The sequence below is a fragment of the Zonotrichia albicollis genome, chromosome Z (assembly GCF_047830755.1).
Source record: "Zonotrichia albicollis isolate bZonAlb1 chromosome Z, bZonAlb1.hap1, whole genome shotgun sequence".
Taxonomy (NCBI): domain Eukaryota; kingdom Metazoa; phylum Chordata; class Aves; order Passeriformes; family Passerellidae; genus Zonotrichia; species Zonotrichia albicollis.
In genome coordinates, this window is record NC_133860.1 from 14,518,640 (window position 1) to 14,536,852 (window position 18,213).

General features: G+C 47.1%; 1 protein-coding gene across 4 annotated transcripts in view; it reads right to left on the bottom strand.

Moving 5' to 3' along the window:
• Positions 1-4,441: 4,441 nt before the first annotated feature.
• FAM219A (family with sequence similarity 219 member A) overlaps positions 4,442-18,213 on the bottom strand; it is a 92,270-nt gene continuing 78,498 nt past the window's right edge. For 3 of the 4 annotated variants that reach the window (XM_005491711.4, XM_005491709.4, XM_026796251.2), the window contains exons 4-6: positions 14,617-14,697; positions 14,250-14,304; positions 4,442-13,108 (exon numbers count right to left, since the gene is read on the bottom strand). In XM_005491711.4, coding sequence (XP_005491768.1) covers positions 12,950-13,108; positions 14,250-14,304; positions 14,617-14,697 — 295 coding nt within the window. In that variant the 3' untranslated portion in view covers positions 4,442-12,949. The remainder of the gene's footprint in view (positions 13,109-14,249; positions 14,305-14,616; positions 14,698-18,213) is intronic. The other variant, XM_026796252.2, reaches the window with a different exon arrangement.

An 18,213-nucleotide genomic window follows, 5' to 3' on the forward strand; every position in this document is an offset into this window, starting at 1 on the left:
TGGCAGCTTCTCCTGGACAACTTGCCAAAAGCAAGCACGTCCTCAGCAGCCCAGCATGAAGCTGACAAACACGGGTGTCAATGACAGCTTCTATTTTTGGCTGTGTTACTATGCTCCAAGAGCTTTCCCTTGCACGCTTCCTTGGTCTCCAGCTTGTGCATGGTGGGAGGGCATCAGCCTGCAAGGGCTGTTAAAGTGCCCACCAAACTAGCAATCAATGGAGTTTCTCCACCCTTCCCAGGAACTTCCCCAGACTGTGGGACAGGCTCTGAGCGAACAATTGCCCAAGCCAATTTTGAGGGAAGGCCACCTTTGCCCTTCACCAGTGCCATGGGGCGAGGTAAGCCTCTGAGATAAATTAATGTACCCTGGCATTGCCATCTCAGTAGGCCATTTCCAGTGGGTCTCCCTGCCTGCAAACACCACTCTCTCTTGCACGGTCAATTTCTTAAAATTCTCATTATCAGACCCATGCCAATTGAGGAAAATATTCCTGTTTCTCAGTGGAGAAGACTTTGAGAAAATTCTCTCTGAGGCTCAGGCATAGGGACATATATGGGGAATCCAGTGTTCACTGCTTATTCTTTTTGTTGCTTGGTTTCAGTTCCTAAACTCAGGAATCTAAAGCCAATCACATGTTTTCTGCGAAGTCTCACACCTAATTTTGGCCCATGGGGATCTGATGCAGTAGCAGAATGATGACTGTGCTGGTTGAACAGCATCTTTTCTGCCCTCTGTCCAGGGCTGAAAAAAGCTGCTTCAGCAACAGGGACATCCTAAAGGTAAACATGTGGGGATTAAAAAGTGCTGCCAGACCTGCAGTGGGTGAAGGACAGGGCTGATTACTGCATAACACACAGTGTGGCCAGGGAACAGATTTTTGGTAAGCAGAGCACACAATGACAACAGAAAATACAAAAGCAGCATAAGAAACACTGATGTGGCCCCAAAATCTGGGAGATGCTAAGGTATGTGCAGGGATGCCAGCAGGATTTCAGGTGTTGTACAGTCCCAAGCATGGCTGGAGGAGACCATGCCTACAAACAATTGTCCAGGGTGTAAATCTGGCTTCCTTAAGGATCTGTCATTGAGATACCTGGGGATTATGGGGCACCAGGAGTATTCTCCAGGCAGCACTTACTACCAGGGGATATTTATCAGGGGAAGTCACAATCTTCAGGATGTGCAGACATCCCTGGGATAGGAATGGTCTCAGACCAGGGAAAGAGATGGATGGCCATGGCAAAGCCACAAGCACATACTGAGAGAGCATCCCTATGGCACTGGCAGGAGGACACAAGATGCAAAGAGGGGCTGAACAGATCCACTGCCAGCACCATCAGACCCCAGACCCCAAGGAGATGTGTTCTCTGTCATACAGAAGGACAGCTAGCACCTTGGCAGAACTTTTGGAGCTGGACAATCAGTTCATCTCGGGCTGAAAGGCAGTGGGATTGATGGCTGATGGTGTTCCTGTAGTTCTCCTACATTGCCACCTCAATCAGCTGCTTGGGCTGACCTTGGCCCAATGGATTTTGTAATGGGGGCATTGTTAATCCCTACAGACAGTAGGGACTGGGAAGAGACACCCATTCCATGTGGCAGCATCTGCCTCCACGGCAGCTGGAGGCAGCCACACGGTGAAACGGGCTGCTAGGCAGGATCTAGTGCTGGAAATGCAGCTGGATCTGAGCATCAAGCCTCCCTTGGGGGTTGTAGCAGTGCTGTGATTCTCTCCCCAAGCTCCCCACTCTCCCAGTACCATGGGAGAGAGGATGGAATCACTGGCTCCTCTGCCCCTGCATCCAGGGTGTCCAAGACATTCGAGCACTTTGCCTAGTGGGAGATGGGGTGAGTGCACTGGGACTGTCAGGAATGGGACAAGCAGAGGTTGAGAAGGGAGTTACAGGATTGTACCAATGTCCTACAGCTGGCAAGCCTGAGAGGGCTGTGTTTCATGGAGGAGTGGGTGCCAACCATGAGGTTGGTAGCATGCACTATTTCTGTCCTGCACAGTGATGATGTCCCTGTCCATGCCCTCTGCTTGGTCCCTCATTACAATGCATGTGGTAATGAGGCTGCAGGAGATGAGCTGGTTTGCAGTGAGCTTTGCCTCAGTGCTGCTGACCTTCTTAGCCTGTGAGGAGAAAGCTGTGTCCCACAGATGCCCTTGAGTGGCACCTCAGCTCAGGGATCGCTCCTCCTGCAGGACCAGGGCTGGGAGGGATTTTTCAGTGCTCAGAACTCTCCCCAGTCCTTCACATGGTCCCCTGGCATGGAAGACCCACCAGCTTCCTCAGAACTCATCTGAGTCTGGGAACTATGTTACAGCAGCTCTCAAAGCAACACCATCATCACCAGGTCACACAGGTGCCTGGCAGGAGCCCTGTCACTGCCTCAGTTTCCCTTCTTCAGCAGATCCTGTGCCTGGCACTTTCTGGATAGGGCTGACATATCAGAGCTTCTGCTCTGCCAGCTCTAAAATTCCAAAGCCACTGCAGGATGCAGCTCCAGGGGACAAGTTAGCAAGCACATGCTGTGGGGTGTCAAACACTCTCCTGATCAGGGAGCATGACAATGCCTCACTACAGAGACACAGCGAGGCACCCTCTGAGTGCCACCCTCCTGCATCTGCAACTGGGTAGGTGTAGAAACCCCAAAGTTTCCTCCTCCTGCAGCACTTACCTGTGTTACAAACTTGTTCTGTTTCCAGAGCTCCTGTGGAACCCACTCTTGGATGATCCTTCTGACAGTGCACAGTGAGCAGTAGGAGTTGGTGCAAGTGCTGCTGAGAGTCCTGTGCTTTTTAAAGAGGAACATGTAGCCTGCTGGGACAGGTGTGGGTTGGCACTTGCAGCCCAGGGTGATGTTCATGGAATCAGTGATGCCATAGAACGGGAGCACTGGGATTTGGTGGCTTTCTCTCAGTCCCATGGCCATGCTCCCTGACTGCAATTCCTGCCTACATCCCTCTCGGGCCATACCCTCCTTGTTTTGTCTTGGCTCCCAGCTCCCTCCCCTCCTGCCAGCAGCTACCTTACAATGGTAGGAAATAGTTTCAGCTGGTCCTAGTCAAGATAATTTTATTTTGGGAGCTGCAGGAGCAGTGATTGTGGCTTTTCAAGCCCCTTTCTCCTGTATTTCCTTGGAAATCCTACAGCAATCCAGCTGCAGACAGAGACCCCCACACCAGTGCCACTAATGACTGTGTCATAGCACCAGCACAGCTGTCCCAGCCTGACGAGGTAGCCAGGGAAATTATTGTCTGCCCCGTCTCCCCTTTTTAATTAAAAGCTGGATTTGGGTGATTCTGTGTTGAGCCTTTTTTGCTGTGCCATCCAAGAAATGGTCTCTGCAATCAAAGAGAGCAATCCTCACCCATCTCAGTGCAGAGGCAGCTGGCTCATGCCAGAGTGGGAGTGGCATGAACTGAGTTTGCTTTCTCCAGAGCTGGGGAGCTGAGCAGAGATGCCCCTGCAGGGATGGCGACAAGCCAAGCCCTGCTCTGGCCTGGCCTGTGACACTGTGCCCACTCAGAGCCCTGCTGTGCTCTCTGTTCCAGCCCCTCTGCTGCTTCAGCTTGGCAGATCCATGGGAGCAGACCCACACCCATCTTGGCAGGGGAGATGCCAACCTGTGCCCCTGAAGGGCTGCAGAGCCCTGCCTGGTTTGCTGCTGGACAACCTGGAACACCTGCGTGGGTCCCAGCAAAAGTGAATTATGTGTCCTCAGAGAAGAAAAAAACAAGCTGCCCTTGATTTTCACACCCTACTGGTCTCTGCTGGGCCAGGTTTAGGCTTTCCATCAGCCCCATGCCCTGCAGGGAGTCAGTGGGAGGCTGGGAGGGGAAGGTGGACACTGCAGTGTCTTGGAGCAAGCCAGGTCGCAGGTCTGGGGAGCACCACTGTGCAGAGGTGGAACCCAAGCCTCTCAGCTGTGGGGGTACTAATCCTGCACCAGGTTTGTTGCCTGCATGATCCACTGGCCTCCATGGCTGTCCTCTATCCCTGGTGGTCCACAGGTTTTCCAGCTGCGTGTATTGGACTTTAAAATCAGGGCTTGGCTCCTGTGCCAACAGCTTAGAGGGGCAGAACAGCTGCAGGGCTGGAGAAAAGGTTATTTCACCCACTGATGTCATACAGATGCAGCAGTTCTTTCTGCTTCTTGCTGACTGGATGCAGGAGCTGGGTGCAGCCTTGTGTGCCTTCCTGCTGCCCTGGGGACTCATGTTTCCCAAATGTTGGTGGCCAGTCCTGGAATATTTACCTCTGCCATTCACACAGGTCACAGCAGCTGCTGTTTCTGGGACCAAGCAGGCCATGGAGTGAAGGCTGCACCCTCGGTTTCAGCATCTGCAACTGCTGGGGACTCAGAGGAGCTGGTGCAGTCCACACCCCCTTGCCGTGGTTTGCTCCAATGAAAAAAAAGGCTATCAGGCCGGTTTTCATATGTATGCTTTTTAATATCATTAATTCCGTTACACTACACACAACCAGTAACAATGATAAATACTGCAATGGAAATGTTAAAAAAAAATACTATACACGTTTTTCATGTTTTTGAAAAAAACCCCCACGTTTTAAAATAAATTAATGCATAAAACTGATGGTAGAAAAGAGAAAACCCAAAACAAACCATAACACAACTGATCTGTTTAAGGCAATACTCTACACAGACGGGAACAAAAGTACAACAGTGTGCTACATGAATCTGAATGGGAAAAAAGGGAACAAAAGAAAACCCATACAGGATGCAGAATGATGCTTTGGAAGTGAGAAAACTCCCAAAACCAGATAAAAAAAAACAATGGCCAAGTTAAGTGCAGCATTAATACACTCTGCATGTCAAATGATTAGCAGGTTCCTAACAAGGACTAAGGTCAAGCTACAACAAATTTATCTTCCTAATTAAAAGGTTATTCAGGTCAAACCCTACATTTAACTCTATTTGTGATTGGCTGTTTCAGCTATATTTCACTATATGCAAGGACAGCCAGAAATTCATCTGCTCTTGAGATTAACGCAAAGGTCGGGAGGTCTCCCGTCCTGAAATGTATTTCCATTAAATAAATCCAAAAAGGATCTTGATTTTGGTGACCTTGAAATGCCTCCCACCACCCCTTCCCCTGGGGCACCAGGCACCACACGGGGAATGGAGACCAGGAAGGCATTAGCTCAGGCTGATTTTTTTTCCCATGCTGAGGACACAAAATGGAAGTGCAGATTTGATCTGGACTTGGAGGAGTGCTGTTTTTCTGTCTGCCAGAAGTGTCCATCTGGAGCCTGCTGAAAGTACTTTGCCAGCATGGAAGAAACCCATCCTGTACACAGGCTCTGGCTACAGCCATGACATTTGCTATTAAGGTTGGTGCAGAGCTCCACACCTGCCTGGACAGCCAGTGAACCCCAATTATTAATGCAGCCCAGAACTTGGCCACTGGAAGATGGACAATAATTGTAATGCCAAAAAAATCCCTCTTTCCCTCAAAAAAGAAAAGAAAAGGGACAGTAGCCACTTTCTGCCAACTTCCTTGGGTGGATCCCCATCAACTGCCACCCATTTAAGATCGGCGGTGCCAGATCTCACCAGCATTGACCCAGTACATTCCCAGTAAGGTGCATGTCTGCAAGGTGCTGCTGGGGGCAAAGAAACTTCCTGGGACATGATCAGAGCCTCCTGTACTGCCCTGCTAGAGTGCATGGGAAGGAAGCCATGAAACACAAGGAAAGAAACCCAACTGGAGTTACTAGACTTGTGAAGGCCAACAACTGTCTGGGTTGCCTTGGGTTTGGGTGAGAAGGGGGGATGCAGAACTGGGCTGAGAATCACTTTGGTGCAACTGCCTCTGATGCTCATCACTAGTGCATGGGGCAGGGGGAAGAAAGGCGACGGCTGCTTTGAGAAAAGGGGAGTGGAAGGAGGACGTGTGTGCAATATAACAAGGCTTGCAATTCTAGGACTAACCACTGGACACGGATACCGAAGATTACTTGTGACAACTAGCTATCCTTCTACTGCGGTTGCTCCTTCCCCCATTTTCTGGTCTGATTCTTCTTCAGTTTGGGAAGCCATGGCTGTTTGGCATGATGGCCAGTGCTGACCCTACCACCCCAGTCCTTGCCCAGCTCATGGGGTGACTCTGCTACAAGTTGGACAATGAGGTCTGGAAATCACGTCAGGCACAGACTGGCTCTGCACGCCAGTCAGCACCTGCTTTCAGACCCTTCAGAAACTTATTTAATGGCAGCTCATCTCCCTTATTAAACTGAAGGTTCAATAACCTCTGTGGAAGGAGTAAAAAGGGTTTAAAAAGTGCAAAAAGGGGAGGGGAAAAACCCAACTTTCTGAATTGTCTCCCCCGCAAAGACTTCATCCTCCACCAGAGTCTTTTTCCCGGCAGAACTACAGCCCCACCAGTATCTCACAGCACCCTGCCCCAGTGCAGCAAAAGCAGAGCCAACAGGCTCCCCACTAAGGCCTCTGCTGCAGGACTCCAGCCCACGCCAGGAGCACGTGGGTTGGCAGGTCTGGGACCACAGACCTGGACCCACAGCACTGAGGCCAGGAGCGCGAAGGCATCCGGCTTGGTGGGCTGCATCTCACCAGGTTTTGCACGAACCTGGTGAATCCTCAGCCCCACAGCCTTCACGTGGGTGAAGAGAAATCCCAGCCTCCTGTCTGATTCTCACCCCATCTGTTCATGGACCTACAGCTAGACTGACTTTTGCTTGGGGTTTGTCTTGGGACAGAGGCAGCGACAAGTTGAACACAGCTGCTACTGCAGCTTCTCCATGCAAAGAAATGGAACAAACAAATGTGTGAACTGGGGGTGGACATGAAGATCTGTCATGAAGAGTGCTTGCCCAAGTTTTTTCAGCTCTTTCCATGTGTCTATATTATATCTCTCAACAAACTGTGTCTCCCAAATCATGGAGGCTTGAGGAAGGTGGGTACCAAATGGAGTTGCAGCTTATTTAGGTTGCAAAGGCAGAAAGGCAGCCTGGGTGAAGAGCAGTGCTTCCCAGGAGCACACCTGGTACAACTGCATGGGCAGCTAGGGGAGAAATGCTGCTCTGGGAGGGTAAATATCTTAGCAGTAATGAGACATAGGATGGCCTTCCAGTGGCCTTTTCCTGGTGCCTACTGCTTCCAAGTAAGCACCAGGGAAAGCTGCAACCTGCTCTGTGACATGGTTTGCTGCATGCTTGCGTGGGCCATGGGGCTGTGCTCTGTGTGATCTCAGTCAGTCCCAGCCTCTGCCTCCCCAGCAAGCTGTCAAAGATGTGCTCAGACAGGCAGTGTTCAGCTACTGTCATCCTGGGACTGCCAACAATGTCAAGTGGGGCAAAGGAAGGGAAGTAGCTGTAATTTTTGGGAAGCAATGCAGCAGCTCAGCTGCATAATAGAGGAAGTTAAAATATGGACCACAACCCCTATGAGAAACCTCCACTGACCTCCCGCAGACAATCCCAGCCACAAAATCTCTCTTTATGCTAAATTCCTGGCCCTTCTGCTTCAGGTCTTGTGTGGTTCTGTAACAAAGGTGGGTTTGTCTGATGAGGTGCAGTTTGGAGCAATCCCTCTCACAGCTGAGCCTTGAAAGGAATAGACAAGTATGCCTAGAGGTGAAAAGCAGCTTAAAATGAAGACCTTTCCATGCCTTCCCAGCTAGCCCTGTGGCACTGCTCCTCTATGCAGATGTTGCTTTTGATCATGCAGCCCAAGCTTGCTGAGCCAAGCAGCAGCCAGGTGCCAAAGCCTACGGCATTCTAGGTAAGAGTGGCAGTATCCCACGTAGATGTGAAGCGAGAATCGAAAAGCAAAGGATGAGCCCAGGCAGAACCACCAGTCTAAAGGCTAAGATGATCATATGTTTGCTAAAAGCATGAAACTGCTATAGGGATATCCCAAAAATGAGCCTTTCAATCCTCTGTTCTCCTTTGTGACTACTTGCCATCCCAAGCTGCACTCCTAAATTCCTTAATTCTGCTATCAGTGGATGGTGCTGTTGGGTCATCAAATCTTTGTACGTGTTCCCTCTGGGAGCAGGCAAACTCAGAAGCCAGCTGTGCAAGAATCAGCTGCCAAGTAACTGGATAACACATCCTTGACAAACATCTTTCTCCAAAGATGTTTAACCTCTGTACTAACCTCCACCCTGCTGCATTCTGGCATGTGTGAAGAACATCAGAAGATGATAAAAAGAGGGAAAATAGAGTAGTATTTTGAAAATAGGAATTAAATTTCTAAAGCACTATATTTACATCCCTCTTGCAGAACTGTCCTATCAATGGTGCTCCTCACACTTGACAGTATCCATGCAGGATGGTGGCAGCACTTTGGGAAGGCAGGTTTCTCCCATGTGCCCCAGAAGGGAATTGACATCAAGATAGGATGTGACTTGCCTGAGGTTAGAGCAAATACCTACAGCAGCAAGGACCTCAGATCTCATTTTCCTGTGCTTTAAGAGTCCAGCAGACCCACCAGGGCAGTAGCTGGCTGCAGTGCCAGCTCAGGGACAGGATGTTTCTGGTGTGTACATCTGAAAGCAAGCTTTGCTCCCCACTGGCATCAGCACTGCACTGAGACAGATCAACTCGGACAACTGGGATCTGCCCAAGGCCACGATGGCACTTGGCAATCTTTCCAGTTATTGCTTGCTTTCCTTTTCCTGTTTTCCATCTGTTGCCCAGCAGGGTCCTTCCTTTCTTCAAAAGCATCTTCATGTTTCTGTTGAGTCACACACAGGGCGCTGCATTTTTCAAGCCTCCTGCATTCTCCTGCACAGCCTGCAGGCCAGCCCAGGATCAGACTGTGCATGGAAAGAGAAGGATCCTGCTCAGGATTGCAGACCTGTGTGTCAGCCAGTGAACCACTGAACACAGTGGGTGCCTCCTTTGGGACAAGAGCTGGTGAAACAAACCAGAAGGAGCCGAGTCCCTATTGTCTGTGGGGAAACTGTCCTGAAGTTCCTCTCAAAGTCCATGTGGCAGGAATGGTCACCCGGTTTTGCAGTTGCAAGGCATTTGCAGGCAGAACAGCCAGGAGAGCACAGCAGATCCAATGGCCAAGCACACATGTTAGGGACAGACATGCAGCAATGTCAGATATCACCCAGTGGCTCTTCCAAGGGCTCACTTCAAGATGTGTCTGGTAAGATATCAAATGAGCCTTCAGAATGGGCATCAGCCTCCTTTCAGCTGAGGTTTATGTACAAACACATGAACACACTATCTATAGACCTTCCTCAAGACTAGGAGGATGTTCCTCCTCCCAAAAACATCTGGAAATGTGGTGTTTGCAGACAAGAGAGATGGAACAGAGTGCTGTTTGCGTGGTAATTTAGGTAGACAGCAACGCAGCATTTCATACTCCATGGTGTTCCTCCCCTTGGTTTTCTGTACAGCTTTGGATTGAAAATGTGGCCTGAGAGGGCCATCTTGTTTGGTGCAAAGACTGGAGGAAGGAACAATTTTCTTTCTTGCATGCCATCTGCATTTAGGAGAGCACCCAGCAGCTCTGTAGATTTTGCAGAAATGTTGTGACAGAGAGCCAGAGTCTGTGCTCCTGCCTTCTGCCTTTTTCTGGCCCTGGTGGCAGAGACTGATCTAAGGAGAGCAGTGCCAGCATAGTCATCTATCTCCACACCTTCCCAGGAAATCACCACAGCATAAACTCCAACAAGGTTTGCTTGAGCAGAGAGGCTGGATCAGATGACCCCACTGTGGCCCCTTCCAGCCTTACCCATTCTGTGACTCTGAGGGCATATAGAAAACCTGATTGCCAAAGCAAAGGTCTGAATGTGAGGCCAGACAGGGGGAACCAGCCTCATCTGTGGTTGATACCTACCAATGGGCAGTCCTCAATATTCCATAATGAGCCAACAAACATGCTGTAGGGTCATAATCTGCTGAAGGGGCTGCAGTTCAGAAGGGTTAGTGTTCAGTTTTCTATGACAGCCACATGTGCATTGCCTTAAGCCACTCAGCCTTTCTGATAACGACCCTACACAGGTAACTACTTTTCCCCACCCTTTCTACATTATTCCCCTAATAAAATATATGAACACAAAGCATAGAGAGGAGAAGCCAAAAAATTGCCATTTTATGGTCCTGTACTGTCATGCCAAACCAACTATTTCTACAACCAACTCCTTCTGTGCACAGGCAAAAATGCTTGAGTTGTGCTTCGGTTTGTATTTGGAGGAAGCACCAAATGGAACATCTGAATTAATCTCCCTCCCTCCCTCCCTCCCTAAAGGGCTGTGCTAGAAGCAGATGCACATCACAAAATGCAAAGGGCTGAAGGCAGTTGCAGGGTTGGGGAATGTCTCAGGGCACATGGCAGGCAAAAACCAGCAACAGGAGCAATAAAAGGACTTGGTAATGGTGCCATGGGACAGTGGATGTCATAGAACCCCTCAGGTTGGAAAAGACCTTTAAGATCATAGAATCCAACTGTTAATCCAGCACTGCCAAGTCCACTAAGTCTGTCCCTCAGAGGAGAGGTGTTAACCCTGAGAGATAAGAGTAACAGCAAGCCTCCTTCTATCCTAGACGGAACAGGACAGTGCTTGGCCATAGCGGAACTCAGTGATCTTAAGGGTGTTTTTCAACCTAGATGATGGCATGATTCTATGATGGCAGCATGATGGAGACCTGTGGGATGTGCAGTCCTCAGTGGCTGGCCCAGGTGAAGGGATGGCTTGTTGCTCTAGCAGGCACTCTGAAATTCTCTGAGCTCCTGAGCAAGGGCTGTGGGAAAGGCTGAGGTGTGCAGCCTGGCTGGAAGGCACAGAGACTGACCCAGGAGGATAAATGTGATGAAGACATTCCATGATACCAGTGCTGAACTGCAAAGTCCCTCTCCAGAAGAGTGAAGATTTAAAGAGTGTTGTTCATGTCCTATAGGATTTGGTTGGACCATGGTATTTCTATATGTTTTGACTACATTCGCCATTAAAAAAGACTCCTTAAGGAATGTTTTTCCCTTTAATCTTTTTCTGTACTCTCTACTTCCCTCACCTCTGGAAAACCTCATACCTGAGTTGTATTTTGGAAATATTCCCCCTTAGCAGCACTACCAGGTAGTAAGAAAAGGAGATGAATTCACTTGAGGAACACTATCCCCACAAGAGTTGGCAAGTTAACCATCACTTCTGTATGAAGAGGCAGGGATGCTCAGCAAGCACCACCATTCAAGTCCTCTTTCTATGGCCTGGAATCAGAGTGGCAGCATGTTTTTTAGGCAGAGGGGACAAGCACAGCTTTAAAAGTTGTCAACACCATCAAGTAAATAAGCCTGGGAATCTTGTGTGCCTGCTCTTTCACTCATACTGTGGCTGGTATCAAGTTTTGCACTGCACAGAGTAAATCTCCAGGATGTTAAAAAAATCTCCTGCTAATTAAGACTTTTTAAAGACTCAGCTCACTTCATATAGATTTCAGATGGGGAATCCATCTGTTGTGGTGCAGCTCAGGCTCTGCTTTGTGACTCAGGAATTCTGATGGGAAGCTCAGAACTGCCCTCATTTTTTTTTCCTTTCCTAGCCTACAAAGCAGGTGATGACCCAAGGCAGGTGGTCCTTCCTCCTGAAAGGCCAGGGAAACACAAGAATTGTGCCTGTGGCAAAAGATTTCAACACCAAGAAAAATGCCAGCCCATCCCTTGCATATGCTGCAGTCAGGGAGAGGACATGTTTCCTAATTCCAGAAGTGATTCTGCATTCAAAACAATCTGCTGGTGAGCTGGGAGCTCAGACCAGCAACCTAATGTAACAGGTTTCCTAATTTTGCGGCACCAACTGCTCCTGACCTGGTACAATGTCTGGCTCACAATGGGGCAGACAGGGGGTGAACAGCAGTTTCCTCTCATGGGCACCTTTCAGCTGAAGCTGTTCATAACTCTGCTGCTGCTGAAAATTCCTCTCAAGTCTAACCCCACCACACTGATGACTTCAGCATTAACGAGTTTCTCCCACAAGAACCCAGAGACACAGTGTCAAGAGAATATCAAGAGTCAAGCACTCTTAAAATGTGCTGTCTTCAACTAGCTTTTCCAGCACTGTTGTTCAGCACATCTCAAGTCCTGACTCATGCCGGATTAATTTCTTCTCAGTTGAACAAAGTTTAAGATTTTTGGAAAGAGATGGATCGCACAGGGATTAAATACAGGCTGAAGTCAGAATACGTGACTGAACTGAAGTCACAAGTATGGTTGGTATTCCTGGGCAATGAGCAGGTCCTTGAAGTGCATGAGTGGATTGCAGATCGAACCTGATGTGTTTGGTGGTAATTTAATGTGGCGCTAAGGGTAGATTGCATTGGCTAAGTGACACATCAGCTCTAGCTAGTACTGACTCACAGTGAGATGTCAGCTACTTGTCCCTTTTGCAGGTGAATGAATTGTGTCATGCTAGTCCTGGCTAGCCTTGCCATAAGAAAGGATGCCCTGGTCCGTCCCCATTCCTGTGCCCCAGTTATAACATTGTTTTGGTTATGCGAATGAAACAGGTTTAGTGAATGAATTAAGAACTGACTTCCTCTCATTGGTAAAACACTTTGATACCTCCAACTTGCCCTAATCTTTCAAATGGATCGGTTTCAGTGGGCAGGATTACCTGAAGTCCCATCTGACCTTTCCCATTCTGGAAAAAGACACTTTACAAAATATCCCCAGTGCCTAAACAAACCAAGGAGGTATCTCTGGACCCCTCTGCATTCGCTCTCCAGACCAGTCAGCTCTGCCAGGCACTGCCTGGCACATTGAGCAACTTCTCTTTTGTTTTACCATAGTTTAAAATAAGTTATCAACCAATCATAAAATGAATTTTTTGGTTTCTCCTGGCTCCATGAACACAAAGAGGTGCACGTCCTACCATAGGAGGAAGCAATGGCTGTTAAGTTTTACAGTTATAGTGGAAAGCACTGATCACAGCCTGCCGGCCTCACTACTGGATGTGACAGGCGGTGGAGGAGGTGGCTTGGCAACACATGCAGGTGGGGTTGACAGATTTAGGGGGGATTAAGTCGAGGTCCTCGTCATCCGGGATCTCATCTAACCGGTACCCATCCTTTAGCAGCTGGATGTTCAAGTCTTGGTTGATCTGCTACAGACAAAGAGACAAACAGTCAAACACTTGGGACTTCTTACTTTTGGTGGTCAGAAGATAAAGGATTCATACATCATTCCCTTATTTGGGAATGTATTTCCCCATCATTAACAATTGCCCCACAGTCCTAGATTTGACCTCAGGTGAGGGGAGGGTACTAACTTCTCCACAGAAGAAATATCTACAGTGAGATAAACTATTTTGTTATGGAGTAATTTTTCCCTAAGGACATGCCCTCAGTTAAAGTAATGCAATAATATTATTTACTCGCAGATGACCAGTCCCCCCTCTCAGTCTGGGGCACACTATAGCAGGGAAAAGATGATAAACTTTGGCTCGGTGATCTCAAGTTCAAGTGCTGAAGTCACTGGATCTATATAAACAACACTTAGTCAGGGCACAGAAACAGCTGAGATCATCTGACATGGTCACTGCTCTTGGCTGTTTCCCAGGGTTTCAGAGGTATTTTACCCAAGGAAGCGAAACAAGGGGCAAGAGTTCTGAGCAGTTTGTGGGCAGAATGACTGCTCAGCCCCTGGATACAAAATCCTGCAGAAGCAGTAGCCAGAGGCTTCTTACAAGAGGCCAAGCAACAAATTCATGAGAGAGTACAGGAATTTACTCAGAAACAATGCAGAGGGACTAACAAGCCTGAGCTTCCTGCCTTTTCTCTTTGAAAGGGCAAGAGTTCATATCTGCAAGTCCTCCCTGGAATTTCTGCTTGCTCCAAGTAAACACACACTGGGTGACCCTGACCACTCCAGTAACTGGAAATCACAGCACACCCTCAGATCCTTTATTTGTGTCCTTGGCATGCATACAGTTGCTGAGCTGCCATGGCAGTCAAGATGATGCTTTTGCACCTCATGGGTCACTGCAGGACTAGGCAGAATGAGGGAAAGTTTGAGTGAAACCAAAGGTAGCTGTGAAAACTGCTGATGGGAAGATCTCTGCATCATCACCAGGGAAGAAAGCAACATGACACAGTTTCTGCCATGGCCCCTTCCAGACTCACGGAGTCTATACCACTACTAAATATGTGTGGCCATTTCTGCCTGTGCAAGGACTCTATAAGCCATTTCTGGCTGCTCTGTTACTTGTATTTATGGCAAGGATGGCAGGAGAGAGTATAACTCACCTCAGCTGATGAGTATCCCGAGGAGGAATATCTGGACATATCGAAGTCATCATCACTGCAGGGAAGTACAAGTACAGTGAAGAAGGAATTGGTTAGATGAGACCTGTACTCCCCACTTTGTCCTATCTTTCTTGTGCTATGAAACTGTTCTTCAGGCACAGAGAAGCTACATCAAGGGAGCCTGTAGAGCAGCTTTCATCTGTGACCCTCAGATCTTTTCTCACAGCTCTTCTCCCTTGTTCTTACACAGAGACCCACCATGGCATAGGTCAAAGGGAACAGTGGAGGGAAGAATGTGAGTGCTGCCCTCTGGCATGAAAACCCACTTAAGCTGTCATGTATATAATGTTTTTAACCTTTTGCATACCTGTCTGTATCCAGGGCTACCAGGGGCTTTTCATCTGGACTCTGGTCTAGCGACGAGTAGCCCTTGTTGGGAACGACGAGCCTGAAATAATTAAATGTTGTCCATTAACCACACAGTAAAGCTCAGAACCACACACTGCCTAGGGTAAAGCTGTATGATAAAGTTGGCTTTCCCCATTTCACTTCTTTGCAAGCCCCCTCCTTATTGGTGAAGATGTTTAAATGGGTGCAATTCAGAGGGAGCAAGATGTGTCTCTGGGTAGCCAACAGTGGTTTCTCAGGGATTAACAGTGGGCATGCCCTAGGAACATACCCCTTCCTGGAAGAAAAAAAAAAACAACATTGGGACATTCTGTACTTCATTCTGGTAAACCTGTTTGGCTAGCATTGCCTGTCATATCAGATTGCTCATTTTCTTGTTGCTTGTTTTTTTCCTGGCAAGGGTACCTGACACCAGCAGTAAGCACATAGGAGAAGGAGGCGAGGGGAAGCCAGAGACCAGAGTGATCCCACTATTCTGCTGTTGGACATCAGGGATATTATGTGGTGCCTCTGTCTGAATCCCTATCCAGGCCTCTGGCAACACAACACTTCTGAGGTCTCAGCACTAAATTTAGTAATATTAGAAACCTGAGCTGGTGTGACCAGCATAAGAAACCAGTCAGAGCAGCACTTTTTAAATTCTGTTTTTTTGCTATGACTTTCAGTTAATCAGAAATGTTACAAAGGCTGAGGATGACTCTGCACCTTTAACTGCGCGGGAGAGTTTGTGAAATGGAGTGCAGGCTTCAGAACTTCTAGGATAAGAAAAATGTGTTAATACAATAATATCTCGTTCACAATGAAGTCCTTTCATCCAAAAAAATTCAAAAATAATTTGGTTCACAATTAAAATAAGATTAACTAAACCAACAAATGGAGTAGGATTCTTTGTTCAGCAAGTAAGAACCTCAGTAGTGACAAAAATCTCTTTCAGTAAATCAACCACTTTCTCCCAAGTGGTTTTTAACAGCACACCATGATGCACAATGATGCTTCACTAAGACTTTAAGAAATATAAATCTAAGTATGATAATCCATCTCATCCATGCTCCAACTACTCTCTAACTACCTGAAATGTTTTTCTGCTCCTGCACAGATAATTGCAGCAAGCCATTAACAATTTTAGAAATAAGAAGTCCTGGCAAGCACCGTCAGTGGTCAGGCTCAGGAAGAGTAAGATATATCAAATCCTATAACAAAGCAGATATATAGGTTCACAATTAGTTATATTTTCTTACTGTGTTCACTGAAACATAAATTAAATAAATTAATTTAAAACCTGACGCAGAATTTCCAAACTGCTGCACCAGAGGACTGGAGAAAATGGGATCCACTTGCAAAATTCAGTAGCCCTTCTCACAGAAGTGGGACAGTCCTTCTGCTCCTCAGATATGAAGGCAGGAAATCAAGAAGCAAAGATGTCTGGAGCTGAAGCTGAGATTTGGCAGCACAAGCCTGCCCATACAGATATCAGAAGTATTGACTCCCATTTTCCCTCTCCAGTTTTCCAGTTCCTGCTCCATATATATTCACTGACAGTTGTTATTAAATCATCAGTGAACAAAGCACTCTCAGGTGATCTAGAAGCAGAACATTCATATTTACTTGATGAAAAAAAAACCCCACTACATCTTCTTGAGAAGTGTCTTTTTTCTTAATAACAAAAAACTTTAATTTAACTGCTGCAGACAAAAATTGTTACAGTGTCTCTGCCTCTGATTTAAGTATTTCCCTCACATCCTGATTGTCCTTATCTTCACTTCCCACTGTCCTTGGAATAAAGTCGGGTAGCAGTGGTGAACAAGCTGCTTTTGTCTGCAGCTGCCCTGGTAAGCTTCTTTGTCTTTGTGTTTTTGCTCACTCGAAGCCACATAATGTCCAAGTTTAGGTTACCCTGAGTGGACTGTAGCACTCAGCTGTATTCAAGTGATGTGGATGGTGTTGTGGGCTCTGTCTACACTCATAGGAAGAGCATCACCCCTACCTCGTTCACATTTAATTTGATTTTAAGGAGACTGAGGGTGTTATGGATCCAATCACTCTCGCCTGTAAGGCTGTCTGCACCCTTGTCCCTGAAGAGGACTGAATGGTGAAGGCAACCTTGTACTAAAGGCTGGATGTCAGAAATCCACAGGGATAATACAAAATAACAGAGGTGTTGGGGAAGAAGGAGGAGGTGGAGTACAGAGTAGGAGAGGTAAAGCACAAAGGAAAACATATTTGATGAGAAGAGCAGAACTATTAAAAAGGGGGAAATGGTTTTAGCTTAATTGTCCTGCAGAGACCTGAGGAAGCCAACAGTTCAGACTTAAACAATAATCTGGAAATTTTGCAGTGTGTCCTCCTGGAATATTTCCCATTATACTGCAACTGTTACCCTGTGAAAACCTGCTTCAACAAGCTTGTGGCATTTCTGCCTTGCTGGTGTTACCAGTCAGGGGCAGACAGACTGAAGCATTCAGAGGTGCCCAGTGAAATAAAACTGAGCTGGCTGTTTAAAATCTTTTGTCAATAGGTGTCACTGCTCTGCTCTTTCCATCGGCAGCTTGGAAACAACAATCTCTCCATGGAAAATTTCTTCATGTTACAGGTAGATACCTCTATTTATCCCACCTTCTCTCCCTTATTATCTTCCTCCACTAATTTCAGTGTTTCTAAACCTCTCAAGCAGCAAATTTGCTACCATTCCTCTCAGGATGCTAGCTTGTGCCTATTGTCAAAAGAAAACAAGCTTTTCCAGAATGTACTTGGAAGATAAGGAGGACCAGTGGGCATGGAAAACACAGCTGAGCACAGTTCCTGAATTTCTTGCTGCCATGAAAGGTCTGGCTCTTTTATACAGCCTCAACACCTGAACACAGAGAGGAAGCAATGCAGCATATTCCCCATATGTATTTCAGGGGCTTACAACTAAAAGTTGACTAGGTCCTGTCAGGATTTATGACTAAAATTTTGGGTCTGGGGAATTAGTGTGAACAAGAAAGTTCATTTTTCAGATGCATTGCATATAGAGAGGCTCTGACCTGCAGCTCCTATTCTACTTAATATATGGTAATCCAGAAAACTTTCCCCTTCATCAGTAAACATCCAGCATCCCCCAGATTCCTCCATCATTTTAAGTGAGGTCCTCCACTAAAACCTGTCACCTTTCCAGCAGCATGCAAAGCATGCAATTCTGTGGGCTCATGGGGTTTCCTCTTACCTGAACATAGGTAAGTAATACGCTAGTGTACTGAAGTCTGCACAGACAAAAAATAGAAATACTCTAAAAGAAAATATTCAGTTCAGAATGTCTTTGTTTACAGCACATAAACCTCACTAGACATACTGCCTAATACCCTCTTACAGAGCTCCTTCAAAGCATCTCCAGCAAAGTGTGACCATGCTGTTCCAAGAGTGGAGAAGGTATGTAGAAAATCACACAGAGACAGATTATTTACAAGCTTCATTAAATCTGTCAGTAGTAGAATAGGTCACCCATCAAAAAGGAGCAGTGGAACTTACAGTGACAAAGGCAACCAAGGCAGAATTAAGCTCTAAACTAGTCTGTGTTTAA